This window comes from Pongo pygmaeus, chromosome 14 (assembly GCF_028885625.2).
Source record: "Pongo pygmaeus isolate AG05252 chromosome 14, NHGRI_mPonPyg2-v2.0_pri, whole genome shotgun sequence".
Classification (NCBI taxonomy): Eukaryota; Metazoa; Chordata; class Mammalia; order Primates; family Hominidae; genus Pongo; species Pongo pygmaeus.
In genome coordinates, this window is record NC_072387.2 from 109,786,838 (window position 1) to 109,811,652 (window position 24,815).

Consider the following 24,815-nt stretch of genomic DNA (forward strand, 5'->3'; position numbering starts at 1 on the left):
TTTTTTAATGAGTATTTTAGACCCCTCAGGATCTGTTTGTCCTAGTTGTTTGGCATTTGATTGCCATACCTTGGGCCTTGCACAAAGAGAAGAAAAAGAAGGAAAGAAAAAAAAGGAAAGGAAAAGTGGGGAGGAGAGAGGGAGGGATGGAGGAAGGAAGACATGCCTTATCTGAAGCAGGTGGTTGAAAGGTTTAAAATCCAGTGAAAGTATTGTGTTATCCATAACGCTGGTAAGGAAGACTAAGTCTGTGCTATAAGGATTTCCTTTACTTTTAAAAATGATACATATTTTCAATGAGTTGTAGTTTTTAAAAGTTAGCTGTAGTTTCTTTTCTGCGGTCGTTTCCCAGAGTCACAGTCCGTGTCGATTGATTTTAAATCAATGCATTGGCTGTATAAATGACCATTAACTTTAGGAATTTTTTTTGTAAAAAAGAAACCAAAACTAAATCTTGGAATAAAGCTTTAACAGCTGACTTAGTCATTACAGTTACTCCAGTGCTACATGCTGAGAAGAAAGATTATAAATATGAAGCACTATAGGTTTTCTTCTTTTTTGCAGTCTATTGTAGAAGACAAAAATGACACCATCATACAGTTACCTAAAAGACTTGACAGGTATTGATTTAAAGCACGATATATCAAGCGGTACTGTAAAAAGGATTTCATGGTCATAAATTTTAATGTCTTCCAATTTTGCACCCTCTCAGTAACTTGTCAATAACAACTCTTCTGTATAAAATATTTGCCTGGTTCCCACATGGCATTAAAGTCTGCTATACAGTTGTTGGAATATATAAGATGTGACAAAAGAGAACTTCACGTATAAATGCTCACACATTTCTAAAACCTAACATGTATCTTAAAATTAGCCTCACTGCCAAAATATAGGTACTGGAGGATGGAGAATTAGCCTCACTGCCAAAATATAGGTACTGGAGGATGGAGAGCTAGTAGTGATTTCACAGTATTTTAAGTAGTTTATGTTTTGCTCCTCAAATTATAGTGCATGTACCAAGAAGTTCCCATGAAATCTGGCTTTTTACGCATTGGTGTAAATTATGTACATAAATTATGAAATTCAGGGCTAACAATTAGTAGGAAATGACTACCAGAACTGACATCCTTTATTAACAATATCCTGACAACTATTAGATTACTTAAATATAATCTCAATACCTACTACTGAAAAAAGCCCTCTTGTCATCCCTCATGTTATTCGTTCCCAGAAATTATTCCTCAGGTAATTTAAAGAATCTTTATTTATATAAGTGTTTAACATTTTATTAGTATGCTGACAGAAAGGAATGAAATAGCAATGTGAGGATGTTTTAATTATGCCATTGGAAAGAAAAGATATTATTATATTTATCCACTTAAACTCTTTTACATGAAACACTAAAAATATGTTTTTACAAGCATCATTTGTTTTTTCATTCTAATAGAATAATGACAAGTAATAGGAATTGACAGCAAGGATATAAAACATCAAGGATATAAATTATACTGTCTAAATGTTAAAATAACTATTTCAAAAGCAAAGCAAATTGATGATATACCAACAAATATATTTAGCAGAGTAAATGATCATTAAGTGTACATTCATTTTTAAAGAGCCAATTATGTTCATAACTTTATCACGTAACAATATAATCTCATCATTATTATAACATTAAATTATGTTGCATTTTATTAATGATCTGATTGGATTCCACACTTCCCTGATTGTTAAGTTATTTTTTTAACGATTGCATTATTTCACAAAATCCTGTGGCTCTTATCTTTTTATGATGTTTTCATTTAAAATCTTTCAACTATAAAAAGAATCATAAATCTTTTTGGAAGGTATTTCTACAGAGATAAGATTTCTTCTGGGATATGTAGGGTGCTATAAAGAGGAAATACCCAGTCTTGATTCTATAAACCAAAAGGGAAAATCTGGGTATATTTTTGGAGAGAGAAACTTTAAGCATCTATTTTTTAATTTTTAAGTGGAGTAATCTAGAGGCTGCAGTGTTCAAATCTGCCTTCTATTTTACCATACTGAATAAAATATTTTCATTCAAATGCAATTTTCTATTGGGGGTTAGAAATGACACATAAACTATGTTCATCTAAAAGAAAAAATATTAAATATACTACTATAAAACTGTATTTCATAGTTAATATAGTTGTAATGACTGCATCTGTAAGCTTTATGAAAACCAGCAGACCATTTCTAAGAGAAATCATGGAAAGAGGTATAATTCTACAAAGCAAGCAAAAGACACCTTATAAAATTTGAGAGAATTCTCATTTAATTTTTTTCTACTTCAACTCAAAATAATCCCTCTAATTTGCTGACATTATCCTTTAAAGTCCCAGCCAAAGCAGTTATTCAACAAGCTGCCTAGTCAGCCCACCTGTAACTAAAAATAAGAGATTATCTGCCCTAAGGTGGCATTTCTATAGGATCGGAAACACAATTACTTCCATTGTTGTAGTTGTGCTTCTGTGGTATTCTGGAAAAGCCTGTCTGATTGCAGGTTTTGTTTTGTTTTGTTTTCTCAATAAAAAGTTTTAAATTAGTTATTTAACATACAGTCTATGAGGACTTCAGGAACCTCACGTGATAGAAACATTTTGTTTGAACATCTGTTCGTTGTTTCGCGGTTCCGATGTTACTAATATTCTTGTAGGTAAGCAGGTGATTCACCCTAACCAAATTGCCGTGGTCCAGGAGCAGTTTTCTCCTTCCCCTGAAAAAATTAAGTGGGCTGAAGAACTGATTGCTGCCTTTAAAGAACATCAACAATTAGGAAAGGTAAATGTTTTGTTAATGCCTTGGGCAAAAGTAGTATTGAAAATATTGTCGGGAAGAATGAAACAAATATGTTGTGTGAATGGTTTAAGAAAACTCATTATATCTGGGGAGGGGGGAAAGGGAGGGAACAACATTCACCAGTGAGAAAATTGCTTGAGGTAGATTTGCCCTGCCCATGTTCCTAAATACTTCACTAACTGGCTCTCAAGTCTCTCATTTTATTCTTTTCATAAAATATATTGGCAGCCTTAGAGAAAATAGAAGTCTGTTTAGTTTTTCTCTACAGACTCCTATGCAGCATTCATATGAAAATAATCCTAGATCAAAGTGAGAACAAGTTGTAATGAAATAAACACAGTTTGACTAAATGGTTCTTGTGGAGGAAAGAAATAAATTTCAAGTTATTTTAATTTGGGGGGAAAAAAGTACAGAAATCTCCTCCGGTTTAGTCATCTAAGAGTGGGAGGTTGTATATGTGTTTGTACCAATTTCTGGACCTGAGATTTGGATGTAATGGAAAGCAAATTAACACTGGAGTACGGTTGTTCCTAATTTAGTGCATCATTGAGCCTCGCGTTTCCTGCTCTGTGGGTTTCTGCTATGTAAATATTGCAGTGGTAATGCACAATCTGTCTCCACTTTGTGCCAGTAACACTTAAATTAGGTGTCGCCTGAAGGAAGATTTTATGCTAGTTGCAGCATTGTCAGTTAATTATCTTAAAGGTTATTTGCAATAATACCGTTTGCCTCTTTTTAAGAGGATAGGAGGGAAAGTTATATTTATAAATCTATCCTAGGGGTGATCTCTAAACTCAGCCTGTGATGTCCAGAAGGAGTAAAGTTTTGATACCTATAATGCAAAATTACTTAGGAGAAAGAATATTGAAAATTTATTACAGTTCTGAATATTAAACATTCCCCCCTGCAAAAAAAAAAAAAAAAGAAAGAAAAAAAAAAACTGGTTTTTAGTGGTGAACCTGAACCTGTGACATCCATGTGAGACATGTCCCTTGCACTTTTCACTGGCGGCATGGACACTTGAAAATCCCAGGACTTGCCAAAGTGTGCAACAATATTAAATGGATCATTCCCTAAGGATGTCCACGTTCAACCCATGCACACATGGGCACACTCACCAGCAGGCTCATCTTTGTACGAACTCACACTTAATATCCAAAGGCAGAATGTATTACGTTGGAAATACCCAATTTGGACTTATACCAATTTCATGATAAATAGCATCCTTCCATTTCCCATCAACAGTGGCCATCAGAAAAGTAATGCATTTCATAGAAACAATATTTTAAATTGACCTTGTGTTTAATGTCCATTTTTGTGTCTTAACCCCAAATCAAGATTCCCATGAATAAATCTATTCACCTAGAACGAAGAGCCATGGACTCTCATTCACACATCCATCCACCCCCTTCCCTCGAATACCTGCCCATGCACACCCACACTGAATGCTCTATACCTCTGCTACAAGCTTTGTGCCAGCTGAGGACAGGCATGTCATAAACACCTCCTGGTGAAATAGGAAACTGAGGCAGCATGTGGACCATTGAAATCAGAGAGCAGAGTTCCAGTCTGGGCCAGCACTGTGTCTATGACCCATCCCAGCTAGGTTTCACATTGGGTAGCATCAAAGGAGGGCAGTTGGCATTGTAAGCAGATAGGGGTGTGGGAGAGTTTACCCTGAATTTCAGTAGCCAACAAACAGAAGTCAAACCAGAAACACTTGCTTTGCTCAGCATTTAAGTTTTTGAATGAGGAAAATGGCCCTTTTCCATTGTATCTTGAAAAGCATTGTTCCCTGGGAAAATGCTCCCAAAGTTACCACACCTTTTGATGATGGCAACTTAAATGTTCAATTCTGGACTTTTTTTTTTTTTTTTAAATAAGAAATGCCCTCTCGTTGGGGCATAAGCTCTCACAACAGTGTGGCAGGATGGCTTTTCTTAACACAGAACCATAGAAATTAGAGCAGAGGGGAGACTGACTATTAGGTAATTTCTTCCCTGCCCCATTTGTGGAGGTTTGTTTCCTACAGCAAATTCTCCTGGTGTTTTGTCCAGCAAGGTTGAAATGATTCAAATAATGGGGCTTCCAGTAGGGACATACGGTTATTTTATCCAGTTAGCATGTTTCTTTCACTTTGCCTATAAACTGGCCAGTCACAGAAATTGGATCTGCAGGTAGGTGACTCTGGATCTTGAGGGGATCTTGGGGTTTAAATAATGTGGGTTCTGTTTGTAAAGATTTTGTGTAAATAGGTTGCACAGTTATATAAAGTATTGCTTCCAACAAACATCTAGTCTGTTTTATGTCAAATGTGAATCACTGATGAACACGTGAACCCTCAGATATTTTGTCCGAAGCACAGATGACTCTTTCAAAGATAGGAAACTGATGGTTTGTGTCCTAGTGTGACAGTCACAAATTTCCAAAAGACCTTTTTCCTCCCTCTGATGAAAATTTCATTCAAGTAATGCTTTTAAGTAGAAATGACCCAAGGAAGGAAAAATTATGTATCTTTGCTTTTCTCCACTTCTTCCTGCTCTCATCTTAAATTATATCCTGCCCAAACATAAAGGTATAGCTGAAGTTCACAGTTAGTGCTGAGCCATTTGTGTTTTCTATAGTAATAATCATTACTATTATTCAAACATAAAAGCTCTACCCTTTCTTCCTGTCCTCTCCAAATGGCAAAATTCATGGGACTACTTAGACCATGAGCAGATAAATTATTGGAGTTCAGACTTTGGTATCACAGAATTTTGGGGATGTTTATTTTAATTAAAAGTTCTAAGGAAATAAAGTTTGGTGTCCTTGGTATAATGTTGGTTGACAATCACTTTACATTAAAACAAATAACAATCAGCTCATATCATCTGTCCCTGTTTGGCAGGCAGTGATTCTTGTGGCTGCTTTGTTTCAGGAAACTGAAAGATATTTTCAGGCTAAAAAATTTTGCTTGGCACAGTAGTCCAGTAATCAGAGTTAGAGCTAGAGACTGACACTGGGGACTCTAGGTTATCTTATCTTATTAAAATCTGTTGGAAAAAGTTTAAACGTTCCAAATAATCTCTGCTCCTATGTTAATTCCCAGAAACTAAAATGTTTTTAATTTAGCCGACATCAGCTGTAAGGTTTCCATCCACAATATTAATCAAACTGACTTTCTTCCATCCTTCCAGAAAAATGTACTTTGGGATACAACCTGCATACCATTAATTACTTTAGTTTCAAATAATTTGGTAAAATGCTTTAGCCAGGATAAATCATTTCCACATGATTGGTTTTAAATTTATAAAGGATTTTCTTAAAAGTTACTTCCATTTTTATGTCTTTTTTTTATAATAATGGTGATTCCATTAATATTTGAAAATTCTTCATTCAAAACTGAATTTAATATGCTTATTAAAGTAATAGGATTTCAATAGTTCTTTTTTATCAATAAAGAATTTTATATACTATAAAAATTGGATACTTGAAAACATCTCAAGCAAATAATCATCTAATATTAATTGATATCAATAGAAATAATTTTATATAAACAAATACATATAGCATACATGTTTATACAACACATAAACATTCAAGTATGTATGATAACATGTATTTCCTCAAATCTATATTATGAACTCAGTGCTAAAGTTTTTATCTTTCCATATTCATCACTCTTGGGCAAAAATGACAGCTAAAGGAAACAGTCAGTTGCTTTTTTAAAACAGTCACTAATCACAGGAAATCTTAATATAGGAGTTTACTATTTCTTTCCAAATGGAGACTCTAACACAAAAATGTGAAGGAATAGCACAATGTATTATGTGTGTCAAATTTTTAAAGATACTTTGCTAGAATATTCATATTTTGCAGTATCTGGCTACAAATATGGCTTTGCTTCATTTTCAGTTTTCCAGACAGTCTCTTTGATTCATATCATGGCTGTACATGCTTTGTTTGGTTTTGGAAGGATTTTGTTTAGCTTTTTCAATATTTCCCCTTCGTTATAACTTCACAAGTTGGCTAAAGACCGAGGAAGGGGAAGTGTTCATCTTTGAATTCTAGGTTCAATTAACAATTACAAATGTCAGAAACAAGATCACTGCCTGGCCTAACAACTGTAAGCACCACACAACCAACATTCTCATTTCACTCAGGAGAGAAAAACAGTGCAAGCTGATAAGTTCACGTTAGTAACACATCTTCTGCTGGAATAGAAACTGGAAAGTTATCTCTTAATAAAGAAGAAGGAAAGTAAGAGTTTTTTTCCTTATGTAAGTCTCTTCATCTAGAAACTTTACAAACTGTAATAAATCCCTCCTCCCAAAATATTGAAAGCACATCATTTTCATAGGCTTCTGATTGCCGCTCGCACACCTTTCATTTCTGTTTCCAAATGCAGGGCTTTACAAAAGAAATATTGCTTGGTCCAGATGGCCTTCTAGAAGCCTCCCTGAGAGAACTCAGGAGAAGTTTCTCTAGCCAAAAATATTGTTTCCGCTTATTCAAGTGCCAGAAATCCCACTGCCACTCTTTCACGCAGATCAAATAAACCATCTAAAGATGTGGTTGTTGCCTTTGTCAACTGAAAGGGTTGATTCCACTATTAGATGACAGTGTATCCTCCCACACCCATCCAGCCCACCACCCACAGCCTTCCCTCTGGATTTATGAGCAGGAACACGAAAATCAGAGCTGAGAGGTTTGTAGTGAAAATGAAAGATAAAGGGACATAACTCTGTTTTAGAGATTCTTAGTAATTGCACTTTTCCCTTTATTTCCCTGTTCATTTAACATTTTCAGAAAGATCGGCCATAATTTTGACTTTTAAAAGTCCAGTTCTTAGAAAATCTGAGTCTGCCAATGATGACTTTAAGATTGGATAGATTAACACAAAATTGCGAAATTTTAAACATTTAAAGCAAAGTAATGAATTGCTACAAAGTATTGAAATCATATCGTATCCTATTTCACTTTTTTTTTTTTTTTTTTTTTAAGTGGCAAATGGCTGGTTTGGTATTAGAAGATAAGAGTGTTTTTAATAGGCCGGGTGCGGTGGTTCACGCCTGTAATCCCGGCACTTTGAGAGGTCGAGGTGGGCAGATCATAAGGTCAGGAGTTTGAGACCAGCCTTGCCAACATAGTGAAACCCCGTCTCTACCAAAAATACAAAAAATCAGCTGGGTGTGGTAGCGGGTGCCTGTAATCCCAGCTACCTGAGAGGCTGAGGCAGGAGAATCACTTGAACCCGGGAGGCAAAGGTTGCAGTGAGCCAAGATTGCACCACTGCAATCCAGCCTGGGTGACAGAACAAGACTCCGTCTCAAAAAAAAAAAAAAAAAAAAGAGTGTTTTTAATGTAGATTAAATCGGACAATGTTTTAAATTGTTTGCTTTGTCCTTAATTTATAACACACTCTTAAGGATACTTTAATCAAAATATTCTTTATCCAGGTTCATATTTTTCAGGGTTTTATTTGCTCAGTTTTGATTTTAAATATGTCATTATTTTAGCTGGATGAAATCTCAGAAATCTTTTAGTCAGATGCCTTCAGTTTATGACTTAATGCACGGAAACCCAGCAAGGCTTCAGAAGCTGCCCAGTGTCACTCACGGCCAAGGTGGAGAGAGGGCTGCGAGCAGAATTCAGGGCTTAGTTTGTAAGTAAAGCTATGGAATATCATAAATGTGGCTTCAATTGAATGACAGTGAATACCCACACTCATGACCAAAACGAGATAGAGCCTTAAACGCACTCAGTCACAATCAGAGTCTGGATTTGGGTAGTTCCAATGTATGTCTTTTCTGGAGGATAAGCAGAAACCAATGAGGAAAGAGAGAAACCAGGGTCTCCACCTGCTGTTCCCCACACGCCTCCCTGCTCAGTGCTGCCCTGCCCTCGTCCCCCAGCCCTGCCCCAGGAAGGCTTCTAGGCTCTGTTCACTGCAAACCCCACTTCACGTCATTAGTTATCAGTGGTTCAGTCTCCCAACATAGATTGGAAACTCCCAGAGCAAGCCTGGGAAGCCTTTGGCAGAGAGTCCATATCTACTCCAAAGCCCAGTGTCATCTCAAGGACATCAAAGGACAGGTCCCCAGAGTCACACTCTCAGTTACACCTGTGACAACACACACCCCATGACGTTCAGTGCCTGTGGCAGCAAGATCCAAGTGATGGCCAGGAGAGGATCATTTTGTTCCTTGGACACCTTTCCCTCTCTTTCCTCTTCCTGTATTTCTCCCTCTAAGGATGGATGGGTCTGTGTGTGTATCTTTCTGTTCCACCCTCGTTTTCCTTCCCCTGAATTCTCCATTTCCTCTTTTTCTTTACATCTTTTTCTTTCTCACTACATCATCTCCACACCCCACGCCATCCTTCGCCTGCTCTCCTGTAGCTAATTACAATAGAGACTTTCAGAGCATTCTTTTATTTATTTATTTTTTGGTTGTATTAATTAAAGAATTTTGTAATTCTTTTTTTTTTTTTTTTTTTTTGAGACAGTGTCTCGCTCTGTCAGCCAGGCTGGAGTGCAATGGCGTGATCTCAGCTGCCTGCAACCTCCGCCTCCCGGGTTCAAGTGATTGTCCTGCCTCAGCCTCCTGAGTAGCTAGGATTACAGGCGCACAACATGTCTGGCTAATTTTTGTATTTTTAGTAGAGACAGCGTTTCACCATTTTGGTCAGGCTGGTCTCAAACTCCTGACCTCATGATCTGCCCACCTCTGCCTCCCAAAGTGCTGGGATTACAGGCATAAGCCACCCCGCCCAGCCCAGAATTTTGTAGTTCTTTTTATATTGAATTTTATTAAAAATATAAAGCAACCATTTCTATAATTCTCTTTTTTTTTTCCACTTTAGGTCAGTGGGCCTCAAAAAAAAAAGTGAGGCAATTTCTTACCACTACCCTAGGGAATAAAGAATTCTCTCCACCGTAGCACGCACCTCCCTGCAGCATCTTGGGCAGAAATAGGTACACGAAACACATTTAGCAAACACTATTTAGCTAACTGGTTTCCAAATTCCTGACAATGCTAAAAAAAATTTGTTAGATGTACTTTTAACAGTATATATGACATACTTCTGCTGCCTTCTAGAAAAATTGAAAGATGTTTCCATCAATTATTTCATCAGTTGTTATTCATCAATTGTACTTTGAAAAAATGTACCAGTATTTTAGTAAATCTTTCAGTCTCTTCTAGTTAATGTTAACTCATTAAATCTGTTTTCCAAAGAAAGAATAAGCCTGCCATGTATGAAACAGAGGAAGTTTAGCATTATTGGTCTTAGCTACAAACTGCTATAAATGACATTCATTGTTTGCTTTTCTCATAGGCAATAGTAGCTTAAATTTGATGTCAAACATTTTTAAATAAAGACATTTAAACATTTGGCCTGTTACACATTTGTCTTGGTTTTAAAAATAATTTTTTAAAATCTTTAAACAAGATTTCTGGTTTCAAAAAGAAATCTGAGATAGAGGTGATAGTAGCAGAACTCTACATAATTACTAAAAAATCAACGAATTATACACGTACAATGGGTGAATTTTATAGTATGCAAATCATACCTCAATAAAGCCACTTTAAAAATTGAGAAAAGTAAGCACAAAACCTAATTTGATGGCAAATGTGTTAACTTCCTTAGATTTTGATACGCTTATAAATCCAGTTGTCTTCACCTCAATACATAGCTTTCTACATAGCATACTTGGCTTTATTTTTCCAGATTTCCTTGTGAAAAGATATCGAAAACAAAGACTTGCCTACTCTTGCCTGATTATTCTGCCTGAATATTTTTAAAGAGAAATCTTGCCATCTACATGTTTAGACCCCGAGGAAAGTTTTAAAAATAGAAGGCTACCTTGGTCTCTCTGATCAGTGTTTAAAGTAAGCATGGCTCTGGTCCGTGGAGACCCAGACCTGGGCAAGTAGATGATTCGGGATGGTCACATGTGCAGATAACTGGCACACACATGCACCTCAGCTCTCCTCCCTGCTGTTCAGCCGCCTCGACCTTTCCTGCCCTGCTCCTGCCAAATCCATCTTCCAAGCCTTCTACTGCGTCTCCTTCCCTATTGCACCCCCGACTTCCTGGAACTCTTGGTAAAGTCCTGAATTAGTCTTACCAAGAACAACCCACATCTATTTTCTAGCCCCATCTTTCCATTTATTTAGCTAAAGCTAAATAATTTCATCCTTCCTTTGTAAAAAGCAAAATGTTAACGCTGTCCATTCATTTTACATCCACTCAATTTCCACATGCCAAGAAATGTCCTCCCTTTTGAACAAATGTTTCTAGCCATCATCTTTGCTACACCTCTTCCTTTTCTGGTCCATCATCTGCTGAAAGAACTGTGTCCTGCACTTCAGTACCTCCTCCTCAGTGTAAGCCAAGCTCTGGACTTCAGATCATCTGCATTTGATTAGCGTCTGTCCTCTGCTGATATTCTAGGTTTTTTAATTTTTCTAAATTTATTTGTTTTCCTCCTGAGGCTCTACCAAATATACAGCATCCCTGAGTCTAGTTTCTTAAGGAGACAACTAAATCTATGATTTATAAGAGTTTAGAGGGGACAGGAAGCTTCAGGCATGAGCCTGTTTCTATTCATTGTATTTTCAAAAACACTGATGTCTCTCAAACTCTTGCAGGTCTTAAAACTAGTCTGAAATCATAAAACCCACTTAGAATTCAAACAGTCTGCTTCTCACTGGGCCATTCTGTGATAAGTGGAATTAAATAATCTCTGGCCAGCAATACCAGTAGCAATACCAGTAGCAATAACAGTAGCAATACCAGTAGCAATGGTGGTAGCAATACCAGTAGCAATACCAGTAGCAATGGTGGTAGCAATACCAGTAGCAATACCGGTAGCAATACCGGTAGCAATACCAGTAGCAATACCGGTAGCAGTGGTGGTAGCAATACCAGTAGCAATACCGGTAGCAATACCAGTAGCAATACCGGTAGCAGTGGTGGTAGCAGTACCAGTAGCAATACCGGTAGCAATACCAGTAGCAATACCGGTAGCAATACCAGTAGCAATACCGGTAGCAGTGGTGGTATCAGTACTGGTAGCAATACCGGTAGCAGTGGTGGTAGCAGTACCAGTAGCAATACCGGTAGCAATACCGGTAGCAATACCGGTAGCGATGGTGGTAGCAATACCGGCGGCGATGGTGGTAGCAATACCGGCGGCGATGGTGGTAGCAATACCGGCGGCGATGGTGGTGGTGGTACCGGCGGCGATGGTGGTGGCGGTGCCGGCGGCGATGGGGGTGGCGGTACCGGCGGCGATGGGGGTGGCGGTGCCGGCGGCGATGGGGGTGATGGTGGTGCCGGCGGCGATGGGGGTGGTGGTGGTGGCGGTGCCGGCGGCGATGGGGGTGGCGGTACCCATGTGGGCAGTGGTCACGGCAGTGCTGATAATAACCAGAGGAGAGGTCATCACCCTCCTAACAGTAGTGGTGGCCATCATGACAGTGGTGTGGCCACAGTAGTGACAGTGCTGGTAGCATAACTGCTCCCATGTATTGTGAGAGCCTGTTAGGTGACAGGCCATTGCATAGATATATATATATATATATATACACACACATTTTTTTTTTTTGAGATGGAGTCTTGCTCTGTTGCCCAGGCTCGAATACGATGGTGGGATCTCGGCTCACCACAACCTCTGCCTCCTAGTTTCAAGCAATTCTCATGCTTCGGCCTCCCGAGTAGCTGGGATTACAGGCGCATGCCACTCTGCCCGGCTAATTGTATTTTGGGTAGAGACAGGGTTTCACCATGTTGGCCAGGCTGGTCTCGAACTGCTGACCTCAAGTGATCCGCCCATTTCGGCCTCCCAGAGTGTTGGGATTACAGGCATGAGCCACTGCATCTGGTCCTTGCATATATTTTATGTAATCCTCACAGCAGCCCTACAGGGGCGATATTATCCCCATTTTCCAGATGAAGAAATTAAGACTGGGAAAGGTAGCTTTATTCATTGTGGATCACACAGCTAGGAAAAGGCATTCCTGGATTCAAAGTCGGGTGTAATGGAGCCCAAAGTCCACATCCCTAACCTCTGCATGAAGCTGCTTCTAAGGGAAACCCCCAGAAAAGCCAGATCCCCTTCATTCCCCTTCATTGCAGCCACAGGCTACTGAGAGCCACTGCAGGCTGTGCCCATCCTGGAAAGTGTCCTGTTTCTGCGTGGAGATGATCCCCTGTGCCTGCTCAGACCATCGCTGACCTGGCAGGTGGAGCTGCCCTACGAACACAAGAGGCCTCCCTTCCGTGCCCCTCATGGCCCTGCCCTCTGAGTGACAGCCAGAGAGCTACAGGGGAAGGGACAGGAGGGATAAAGAGGAGCTTCTTCAGCCTTCTGCACATTTCAGAGCTTGGAAAATGAATCCACTAACTGCCCAGGGTGCAGAACCCTCCCAACCTCCTGCACGACCCCCAAACTCAGCACCCTCTCTGAACCTGTGCCTTCCGGGGCCTTCCCCAGCTGCTCAGCATGCTGCTCCCGTCTGACTTTTCACTGTGCTTCCCAGTCAGGTGCAAAATGAACACCACCCCGTCCCACCCCAAACCCGATATTCCCACTGTTACATTCTTATGAATTATTTAAAGGGCTTCTCCATCAAAGGCCATGGAGTGTCTTCTGTCTGAATTCCATGATAGGTAACCATAGATTAGCACAATGTGAATTGGTGTCCGTGTTGAATGACTTCAGTTGAACTTTCAGAAATTTCATGTAGAGATACATTAGCATCCGTAAATTATCTGGCAATAGGAACGAATGGCTGCTGAATTTCAATTCAAAATATTATTAAAATACCGATCAAATTATCACTACAATTTAAAGTGCTAAAAAGATTAAAAACACGTTCTATACTTTCTAAGTCTTCAGTCGTATTCTTTTACTATTTTCCTGATGGTTGGTTATTTATTTAATTACTGAGACAGGGTCTCACTCTGTTGCTGGAGTGCAGTGGCATGATCATGGTTCACTTTAGCCTCGACCTCCTAGGCTCAAGTGATCCTTCCACCTCAGCCTCCTGAGTAGCTGGGACCACAGGTGCGTGTCACCACACCCAGCTAATTTTTTTTTTTTTTTTTAAAGACAGGGTCTCACTATGTTGCCCAAGCTGGTCTCGAACTCCTGGGCTTAGGCGATCCTCCCGTCTTGGCCTCCCAAAGTGATTACAAGCGTGAGCCACTGTGCCCAGCCTTCATTACAATTTTTAAAGATGTTTATCCATAAAACAAAGGGTTACTGATATTCAGATGTTATACAAGGCCCAAATATCACTGCCTTCAATCCTCCTAACAAATGCTTTAGGTGTTTTTAAGACTGAAAATGTCACTCATATATTGTATTATTGAATTCTAGTATTTCTGGTATTGTAATAAATTATAGTAAGAACTTTCAAATGGAAGCCCAGGATGAAAAATGTTATATTCTACTCTTTCCCAAATTCTCTTGTTAAAATTGCAATTTCACGTATTTGCTTATCTGCACATTATCTATATGTATTTTTAGCCTCACCTTATGTAATAATATTCTGAAATAGTTTAGATATACTATTTTTATAAATTACATGTAATTTAAAACACATAGTATATACAAAATAAATACGTAGCTGTATTAGAACTTTCTCTATAATTATCCCAAATACCAGTTATCAGCCATACTTTGGGTTACAATGATGAATAAGAAGAATTTGAGGTTTGGGGTGAAAAGCCTTAGATTCTAGTCTTGTCCTCTTAAGTTCCTTTATAAGATTAACTAGTACTGAACCCCATTGTTTGCACCTGTAAAACTAAATAATCATGCCTTCTGTACTATAGGTGAGAAAATGTCTCTGAAAATATTGTAGGCCAGGCACGGTGGCTCACAGCTATAATCCCAGCACTTTGGGAGGCCGCAGCAGGCGAATCACTTGAGGTCAGGAGATCAAGACCAACCTGGACAACAGGGCGAAACCCCATCTCTACTAAAAATACAAAAAGTTAGCCAGGCTTGGTGGGGCATGCCTGTAGTCCCAGCTAGTCAGCTAGTGGGGAGGCTGAGGTGGGAGGACCACCTGAGCCCAGGAAGTCAAGGCTGCAATGAGCTGTGATTGTGCCACTGCACTCCAGCCTGGGAGACGGGAGTAAGACCCTGTCTCAAAAAAAAAAAAAAAAAAAAAAAAGAATATTTTGTAATAGTATAAGGTACTATCAAATGAAACCTCTTTTTTGGGTAATGGGTCTTCCTAATAGCATTACCCTCCTCCAATTTTCAGTTTGGAAACTAATATTCCAGGGCTTACTGAGGATATAGTTAACTAGAGTAGAGGTTATAGTTGCCAAGACAATCTTCCTATTTCCTCCTCAAGGAAACTGACATCCTTTCCACCAGATCTACCCCTCCCCTGGCGCCCAGAAAGCTGTGCCAGACAATCCGTCCATGCTGTCCCACTCGGAAGTAGGCCTGGGCCAGGCCAGGCCAGCCCAGCCCAGCTCTTAGCTTCCCCATCGTTGGATCCTTGGACCACCTCCGGACAGAGGAAAAACACCCAGAGTGAAGGAAAGGAAACAGGTGGTTCAACTTCCTCTGCTTAGGGTCTAGGAAGGAGCAAATATGGGCCCATCAGTGCATGTAGCAAGAACAGGAACCCCACCGGGTTTCAGTCCAGCTTCGTCTAATAGAGACTGTCTTTATGTGCTTTATCATAAGAAAAGTCAAGCAGCTAATAAATAGCAGAACCGACCGGGCGCAGTGGCTCACCCCTGTAATCCTAGCACTTTGGGAGGCCGAGGCGGGTGGATCATGAGGTCAGGAGTTCAAGACCAGCCTGGCCAACATGGTGAAACCCCGTCTCTACTAAAAATACAAAAATTAGCTGGGTATGTTGGTGGGCACCTGAAATCCCAGCTACTCAGGAGGCTGAGGCAGGAGAATCATTTGAACCAGGGAGGTGGAGGTTGCAATGAGCCGAGATCACGCCATTGCACTCCAGCCTGGGCAACAGGGCTAGACTCCATCTCAAAAAAAAAAAAAAAAAAATAGCAGAACCAATATTTTAAAATGTCATCTCTCTTCCAGATTGCTTTAATTTAGGCTGGAGTAGGCTGTGTGTCCTCAGGCTCTAGGAGACAGCTTTTGAGCCATAGACAGAGCCACAGAAAGATCCAGTGTCTCCTACCACACCCCTTAGTTTTGTGTGTCTGTTATGTCACTGGTGACCAGAGACACAAGGCTCCTGCAGAGCAAAGAAAGCCGACTCCATGCACACTTCTCTGTGTCCCCTTCCAGTCTCCGTGCCCCTCTCCTGACTCTCCTGGCATCCCTGACCTTCTAAAGCTGACTTTTAAATACCTGTTCCTTGAAGCCCTTCCCTGGCCAAACCAGCACCATTGTGATAGCTCCTTCTCTCTGCAGCTCCTTGGCCCTGAAGCACCACAAACATCATAAACTCACTTGCCCTTTAACTATTAAGTCATTTGCATGAGTTAACTTGAGCCTAGGCCAACATGAAAATTTTTTTTGTGAAAACGTCTCACTCTGTCACCCAGGCTGGAGTGCAGTGGTGTGATCACAGCTCACTGCAGCCTTGACCAGGCTCAAGCGATCTTCCCCACTCAGCCCAAGAGTGCTGGGATTACACTACCACACTGGCCCCAACATTACCAGTTTTGAGGTCAGCCATGGTGTCCTACCAGAGGCTCAGCAAGTGTTGGCCAACTGACCAGTGAATATTACCAGACCAGGGGCACAGAAAGACATGTGCAGATAAAGGAGAGGAGAAGGGTGAGCTCAGAGCTGGAAAGCTTTGTGGAGACCTGGGGTGATTCTGTCTTCTGCTGTCACTGTCCCCTCGATCACCCAGCTCGCGCCCCAGAGAGAGCCATCGTGTGCCCTGGTCTGTCTTCCTTCCCTGCTCCTGACCCTTTCCCCTGCTTAGCTGCTCCTCACCCTTCACATGTCAGTTTAAACATCACGTCCCACAGGATGCCCCACCTAATCAGGTTAGCTCCCCTATCTATTACTCTTCAACTCCCCTGTGCCTTGCTTTTGGAGCAAACGTTCTTGTTCATAAGTAATAGTCGTTTTTATCATTGTCTATTTGATGTCCTTCCCCCCAATAGACTGGAAGCCCTGTGAGGTCAGGAACCACATCTGCCTTGTTCCCTGCTGTCGTAAGTCCCTGGGCCTGTGGCACCCCAGGTACGCAGTAGACTCCGCATCCATGTCAATGCAGGGAGCTGATAGGCACAGGTGTGGGCCAGGGCATCCTGCACAGCTTGATGGGGTGGGAGGCGGAGCCCCATATCCCTGAGACCAGCTGGGATGAAGCCTCCCTGCACATTCCAGGTGACTTAAAGATTCAGCAGGTATGTGTGATGGCAAAGCTTTGCCCAGACAACTACAGTCCCTTCCGTAAGGTCCCAAATTGAAGAAAACGAATGACCCAAATCACCAACTATCAAACTTGTGTCCCTCTATTCAGGCAGGTCGGCATTGCTGCTCTTGGCTTTGCATTCAGCCTTTTCCATCATCACCAGGTCAGCGGTCACAGAGCATCTCCCGTGTACCTGGCAGGTACTGGGTGCTGGGTGCCGGGTCCTGGGAGTCAAAGGTATGTGAGGCCTGGCGCCTCCCCACAGGGGCCTCACAGTGTTGTGAAAGACAGCAATGTAAACAAATACTCTCACTAGATGGGAACACAGGCTATACCAGGAGCTGTACAGGGAAAGGGTGGAGAGGGATTTGCTCTACCAAGGAGGCCTCAAAACACTTCACGGAGGTGACACCTTGACATCTGGAAGCATCAGGAGGAGTTTGCCACACAGGGAAAGGGCCTTCAGAGAGAGAACAGGGCATGCGGCAGAGCTACGTTGGGGTTGTGTTGTATTGGGGGACAGGCCTCAGGGGACTGGCAGGAGACAAGGCTGAGGGGGGCAGGGTCCCATCATGGGCAGGCTTGGGTCTCCACTGAAGATACTGCACTTAATTCTGCAAGTCCAAAGAAAACCATGGCAGGGTTAAAGCAAGTGGATGATTCCATCAGATCTGTTTTAGAAAGATAACAGCACGCTCCCAACTAGAAAAGTGCCACCCCCTATAAACATCCTGGCATCATGTCCCTGAGAGCTCCAGGAGCCAGCTTTGGAGCCGGGAAGCCTCACTGAGCTGAGGGTGCCTGGCACCCAAACGGACATCCTTAAAATGAATGTCACAACAAAATTGAGAGGGAACCAAGGGCACACGAGGGCCTTTCTAAGAACTCTCCAAGTGGGAGAAGTTGCAAAATAGGAAAGAAGAATGAAACAGTGCCCATGAGAGTGTCTCTGGGAGCATCATCTTCTGCCTTTTTTGAGGAGTTTCAGGGTGCTGTTGACCTCGTAGCTAAGGAAGAGCCGTATCCCAGGAGGCCACGGCTGGGCTGAGAGATTTAGCAAGTGGAAGGCACAGCCAGGATCTCGAGGAGAAATTTGATCATGGCCAACACTGGCTGGAAGTTTAGGAATTCCCTGGGAACTGCTGTGAGGCCAGTCATTCATTCATTGAGCAGAAAGACTTAGCACCATATGGGAAAAGGGTGATACCCCAAAAAAGAAGGACTCTAGCAGCTGTATTCAAATATTAGCGTTAATTCTCACAGAGAACTCCCCCTCAGGGAGCCATAGCAACACCGTCATCAGAATTTGCCAGAAGGAACCCCCTCAGTGTCCACAGAGGTTAATTTGGAAACATAGTGAATCGGGAAAGACTTAGATCAATTTGTGGTTTCTAGAAAATTACTCTTTTAGGACTATGGAGAAAAAAAGTCAAGTACTAAGTACCAGGAATGCAAAATATATGACAATTTCCCATAGATGTGGTTACTATTGTCATCATGCCGTCATCATCACCTTCACCATGAAATTGTAAGTCAGATTATGTCAGTGCTTATCTGATCCACGGGCAATGGCCGAGGTGTCAGAAAAGCTACAGTTCGATGGTGACTGTTTCCTTCCTATGCAGAAGACACGTGTGCTGTGGTGATACTGGCCTTCACCTCCAGGAGTCTGAAACCATAGACATATGTACAGTAAGATGTGCAAAGCAATTGGCCAGTGATTTATTACAACAAATAACGCCATAGGTAACTGTCAAATAAAAGCCCATTGCATCCGGAGTTCCACGGCAATGCATGGAGATGTCTGGCATTGCTGTAGGTACCCAATGTCATATCTGTGTGAGCAGTGCAGTCCCTCAAAGATGGCCCTGACTGGGAAGAAGTGCAGCCGTGGCAGGCCCTCAGATCGTCCCTGTGCTCACCACCCTGGCCTTTTCTCCGATTCTTGTTGCATCAGGTAGCACCTGCTTCTTCCTTCCCTCTCCCCTCCAGCAAATGGTAAGCTCCCAGAGGGCAGGGCCAAGTCTCATCCTCTCACTGTCCCAAGTGACTCACCAGGGCCTGGCACAAGGGAGCTGCTTGGTCCATACTTGATGGATGAGTGGATAAGTGGTGACTAACCTAAGGAAATTCTGCCATTTGGCATCTTGGGGATGCCTTACAAGAGAAAGGCATCATTTACAGAAGGCTGCAAGAGGACTCTCCACTTTATAGACCTGCATGTTCAAGCTAGCCTAACCATTTCTACCTGGGGGAGCTAAAACACGGAAGTTCTCAATGTGAATGTGCATTAGAATCACCAGAGGAGTCCTAGTCAACCTCTGGGTTTTCTGCACAAACCAGATGGTACTGGGCCCAGGAATCTGCATTTTAACAAGTCCCCCCTGCCCATTGTTCTGATTCAGGGAGTCACAGAACACTCAGAGAACCCTTTTCAATCATCAGGCCCCTAAGAGCACAGGCTTGGCATTAGATAGAGTCAGCTTTATCCCTGTTCTATTATATCTTTACTAACTACAGGGCGAAGTTGCACATGTTTCTTAAGCTCCTTCTGCCTCAGTTTCCTCAGTTATTAAAAGGGGATGAGTACAAACTCAGAGACAGAAAGGAGAATGGTGCTGGGCAGTGGCTCATGCCTTGTAATCCCAGCACTCTGGGAGGCCGAGGCAGGAGGATCACTTGAGCCTAGGAGTCTGAGACCAGCTTGGGCAACATAGGGAGACCTCGTCTCTACATAAAAAATTAGCTGGGCATGGTGGTGCACACCTATGGTCACAGCCACACGGGAGGCTGAGGCAGGAGGATGGCCTGAGCCTGGGAGGTCGAGGCTGCAGTAAGCCGTGATGACGCCACTGTACTCCAGCCTGGGTGACAGAGTGAAACCCAAGGATTCTACTTTTGGGATCCTTGTCAAAAGTAGAATGGTGGTTGCTAGGGGCAGGGGGACATGGAAATGGAGACTTGTCTAATAGATACAGAGTTTCAGGGATTTGGGGTGTTTTTTTTTTTTAGGATGGAGTCTTGCTCTGTCACCTAGGCTGGAGTACAGCGGCATGATCTCAGCTCACTGCAACCTCTGCTTCCCGAGTTCAAGCAATTCCCGTGCCTCAGCCTCCTGTGTAGCTGGGATTACAGGTACCCACCACCATGCCCAGCTAATTTTTGTATTTTTACTAGAGACAGGGTTTCGCCATGTTGGCCAGGCTGGTCTCGAACTCCTGACCTCAGGTGATCCATCCGCCTTGGCCTCCTGTGTGCTAGGATTACAGGTGTGAGCCACCGCGCACAGGCTGCAGAGTTTCAGTTTTGCAAGAAGGAAAAGCTCTGGAGATCTGTAGCGCAATATACACAGAGTTAACACTACTGAACTATACACTTAAAAATGTCTAAGACGGTGAATTTTATGTTTTATGTTTTTGCCACAACTAAAAAGAAAAAGTTTTACTGGGGATAGATAATGGTATCTACTTCAAAGTGCTGTTATGAGCATTACATGAAATAATGTATGTAAAGTGCCAGGCAACAGGCCCCAGAGTAGGAACTGCTCAAAAAATTATAGCTATTATTATTACAGTAACATGGGTGTGAAAAAAATTTAACCATGAGGCTGTGTGCGGTGGCTCACACCTGTAATCCCAACACTTTGGGAGGCCGAGGTGGGCAGATCACCTGAGGCCAGGAGTTCGAGACCAGCCTGGACAACAAGGTGAAACCCAGTCTCTACTAAAAATACAAAAAAATTAGCCAAACGTGGTGGCACGCACCTGTAGTCCCAGCTAGTTGGGAGGCTGAGGCAGGAGAATCGCTTGAACCTGGGAGGCGGAGGTTGCAGTGAGCCGAGATCACACCACTGCACTCCAGCCTGAGCAACAGAGCGAGACTCAGTCTCAAAAAATATATAATAAATATAAAATATAATCATTAAGGAAGATTTCAAACCCTCCTCAAAAATCCAAGTAGCTTCTTGATGAACTGCATTTTTCCAAATCCTGACCAATAGACCATTTTTCATCTCACCTATAGATCCATATGTTAAAAAAATACCACCTAAATTATAGGTGGCTATGTGAGAGCCTGGGGATATTCTCGCTAGGCAGTCTCGTTCATAACACTACAATCCTCCATTTGCAGAGATGCAGGAAACAAGAAAAATGCTACATTTTGTTTTGCACCTTAAGCTTCATTAAAGAAAATCAAGCAAAACCTGCTACCATAGAAGAAATGATCTCCCAGTCTTGAAAAACTACATGAAGTGTTTTTCATCTTTGATGTGCACGTGGAACCCAAAGCAGGTTCGGGAACATGGCACAGACTCACAGCCACCGTTTGGATTCTCTGCACGCCGTTTTGATTTCCTGTGCATCTATGCTAATTTCGTCTCCCCAGCCTATTGTTTAAACCCTAGCAGGACAGATGTGCTGTTTTACGGGGCCATAATCCACTTGGTGGGCAGATAACCAAGAGGCCTTTGGTCTTCATCATTTACTCCAGTAAGAAAACTAGACGATTGCCTTGTAAAACAGCATGTGACCCAGGCCCAGATTTCCATGTAACGCCAACCTACAGGACCTCCTCGGAACTTCCAACCAAATTAGGAAAATTCCTCCTGGTCACAGAGGTGACCAAAATTAGCTCGAGGCTGAATGAAATTATGGAAAGGACAATCTAGGGGTATAAACAGTAAAAACGAGAGGGCTGGGAAGTGACTTACAGTACAGGAATTTAGGCCACACAGGTGTTCCTGTGAGTAAGAGTCATCCTTTCTAAGGCTAAAAAGGTTGGCCACTGCTGGTAAAAATTCGAATCCTAGTAGGCTTAGAATCCTCTCAATCGAAAAATAAATCCCAAAAGTCATTGCTAAGGATTCCCCCCATTTTTCTTTACCTCCATCCTATGTATTATCGTAAGTTACTACCTCTCAGCCCTCATCATGGGAGCCCAGCACTCTTGTCCCAGCAGCCCCGAGTAACATCAGCATTGACTGTTGTTGTGAAATCCAGAAACGGGCTGCAGTAGATGCAAATGGACCATCATCAATGTGCATTAGGATTGCCCCAACCACCTGCAGATCTCGAAGGACCCCTGCAACCCACTCACACCAGCATCCTTGCCAACAGGTCAAAGCAGTGTGGATTAGGATGAAGGGGTATCATTGTAAGCAGCAAAAGGAAGTGATTAAAAGAACACAAATAACCAGACATTAACTCTGGGTTCTGAGCACACTGCTTTCTGTCCATTTAATCTATCTTTTGCTGATGCACTTAAAGAAGCTACCTTGTCTTCTTAATGTGGGGATCTCTGATGAAGGCTTGAAGCTCTGAGACCCAAGCATCAGCCCCAGCTCTGGCTTTCCCTAGTCACATGACCTTGGAAGATCACTTCTTTTTTTTCCTTCTTTGACTACTCTGAGCCTCAGTTTCCTCATCTAAAACAGGGCTTAGGTTACTTGACACAGTCTATATAAGTATGGTAGAAGTTTTTTAAAAAACGAGTCTGTAAAATGGGACTATTCCAAGAGATTTCAGAGATGCCTTCCCATCTTAACATTCAGCAGATCTATGATTCCTTTGTTACAGCTCATGTCCCTGGTATTTCTTTCTTTTTTGAGATGGAGTCCCGCTCTGTCACCCATGCTGGAGTGCAGTGGTGTGACCTTGGCTCACTGCAACCTCCACCTCCTGGGTTCAAGCAATTCTTCTGCCTCAGCCTCCCGAGTAGCTGGGACTACAGGCATGCACCACTACACCCAGCTAATTTTTTTGTATTTTTATTAGAGACAGGGTTTCACCGTGTTGGCCAGGCTGGTCTTGAACTCCTGACCTCAGGTGATCCACCCGCCCCGGCCTCCCAAAGTACTGGGATTACAGGCGTGAACCACTGCGCCTGGCCATCCCTGGTAATTCTAATCGTCTTCTGTAAGTGTGTACCAACAGACTCATCTCTTTGTACTCAGTACAACCCTACCTTGCATTTTCTCATAACCTTAGTTGCCAGAATATATTCCTGCTTTTAAAGTTCTACATAATATTTCAAAAACATATAGGGAAGTATTTAGATTTTCCCTCCACAGCTGTTTTCTGCTTGATTTCAAGAGTTAACTGAACAGTTTGCTGTCTTGTGTCCAATGTGTTTCTCCTCTCCATTAAAATGCTGAAGATTTTTATTTTTTTCCCCTCTTTAGGAGGAAAAAAGAAGTCTTTCCTCTGTAATTTACTTTGGCTTTCTCAAAAGTTGGGTGGGAAAGTCAGTATAATTCAGGTGGAATCTAAAATGTTCTTGTTGTACAAGTGTGCACAGAAAGGAAACCTATAATTTCGAGCATTCTTTCAGGAAGTTTGTATTCTCTGTTTTCCAGGGAGCCTTTACTTTCCAAGGGAGTATGATCGACATGCCATTACTGAAGCAGGCCCAGAACATTGTTACGCTTGCCACCTCCATCAAGGAAAAATGATCTGTTAAATGAAGCTCTCATCAGGTGGGCTGAACTTATACAGTGGGTTTCTTAAAGACAAACCACAATACTCAAAGCAACTTGTTAGGATGCCAGATTGGGACCTGACTCCATTTACAGTTCATGTTAATCACGATTTTGTTGTTGTAGTCTCACTGGCCAGTTATTCCCCTAAAAAAATGAACGTTTTTCCTTTTGGATCCAAGCTTATGATTTTATCATTTTTAGTGTATTACAAATATGGGCTTATGATTTCACAGGGAGGTAAGATCCTGGGGAAAGATGGGCTGTGAGGGGAAGGTAGGTCTTTAATGAAATGGATCTTTCCCAAATAGACATATTCCCTCCACCCTTCTCATGTTAGTAAATGTTTCCTGCTTGTTCATTTATACAGCTGACACCACAGATAATTTTAAGAAAAGCCAGGCCTTTAAAACATAGTAACAACATTAAGGGGTCATCTCTATTTCACTAGTAATCTGATAAAACAACAGAGATGGCATCAAAAAAGGATACTAAGTATTATATTGGCTTAAAAAGACACTTTCTAAAAATAAACTTTCAAAACTGGTTACTATTAACCTCCACCCCTAAAACGAAACATCCATGTCCTTGAACCGCTAGATGATGAACACGAAAGCTATCATCCTCGGTGAATGCTGTGGGTCAACCGTTACCGGCAATTAAAAAATAAATGTGCAGAAACACAAGACCATCCATTCTCCCCCTTTATTATCCCGTTTAACTGTTTGCCGTTGAGGCTCTTTCCCCCTGGAAATGTGTGGCCCGGACAGGACTCCCTCAGTCATAAACTTGTAGCGTCTCAGAAGACACAATGCACCCGAGCTGGTGCATGTGGCCCTGCGAGATTTGCATCACATTAGAGATGCGGCTGCAGGTCAGATGGGTGGTGTGGTTAACGGGCTTAGTAAAGCTGTTTTGAAGAGGTTAACCCAGCTTGTAGTAAGGGTAAATAAACATAACAACCAGCCATTGTTCCCTATTCAGCATGTACTCTTATATTGAAGGCTAAAGGGTATTGAAGCTGCAGAGGGATCAACTTGTGCTTGCCAGAGGACGCCAATGAAGTTTGAAACACCAACAATCAGAGATTTTGTTTCTGTTCCTCATTAAATCATGAGCTTTTGTGCCGAGACTCTGGACGACTGTTCCTT

The 24,815-nt window shown here is 42.0% G+C and overlaps 1 protein-coding gene across 10 annotated transcripts in view; it reads left to right on the top strand.

Annotated features, from left to right (window-relative positions):
• Positions 1-24,815, top strand: part of CLYBL (citramalyl-CoA lyase) — a 299,050-nt gene that overhangs the window by 267,179 nt on the left and 7,056 nt on the right. For 2 of the 10 annotated variants that reach the window (XM_054446028.2, XM_054446027.2), the window contains exons 7-9: positions 2,681-2,805; positions 23,545-23,664; positions 24,669-24,796. In XM_054446028.2, the coding sequence (XP_054302003.2) occupies positions 2,681-2,805; positions 23,545-23,640 (221 nt within the window). In that variant the 3' untranslated portion in view covers positions 23,641-23,664; positions 24,669-24,796. Of the gene's footprint in view, positions 1-2,680; positions 2,806-12,948; positions 13,639-23,544; positions 23,665-24,648; positions 24,797-24,815 lie in introns of those variants that run through there. The other 8 variants (XM_063651079.1, XM_063651076.1, XM_054446029.2 and 5 more) reach the window with 6 other exon arrangements.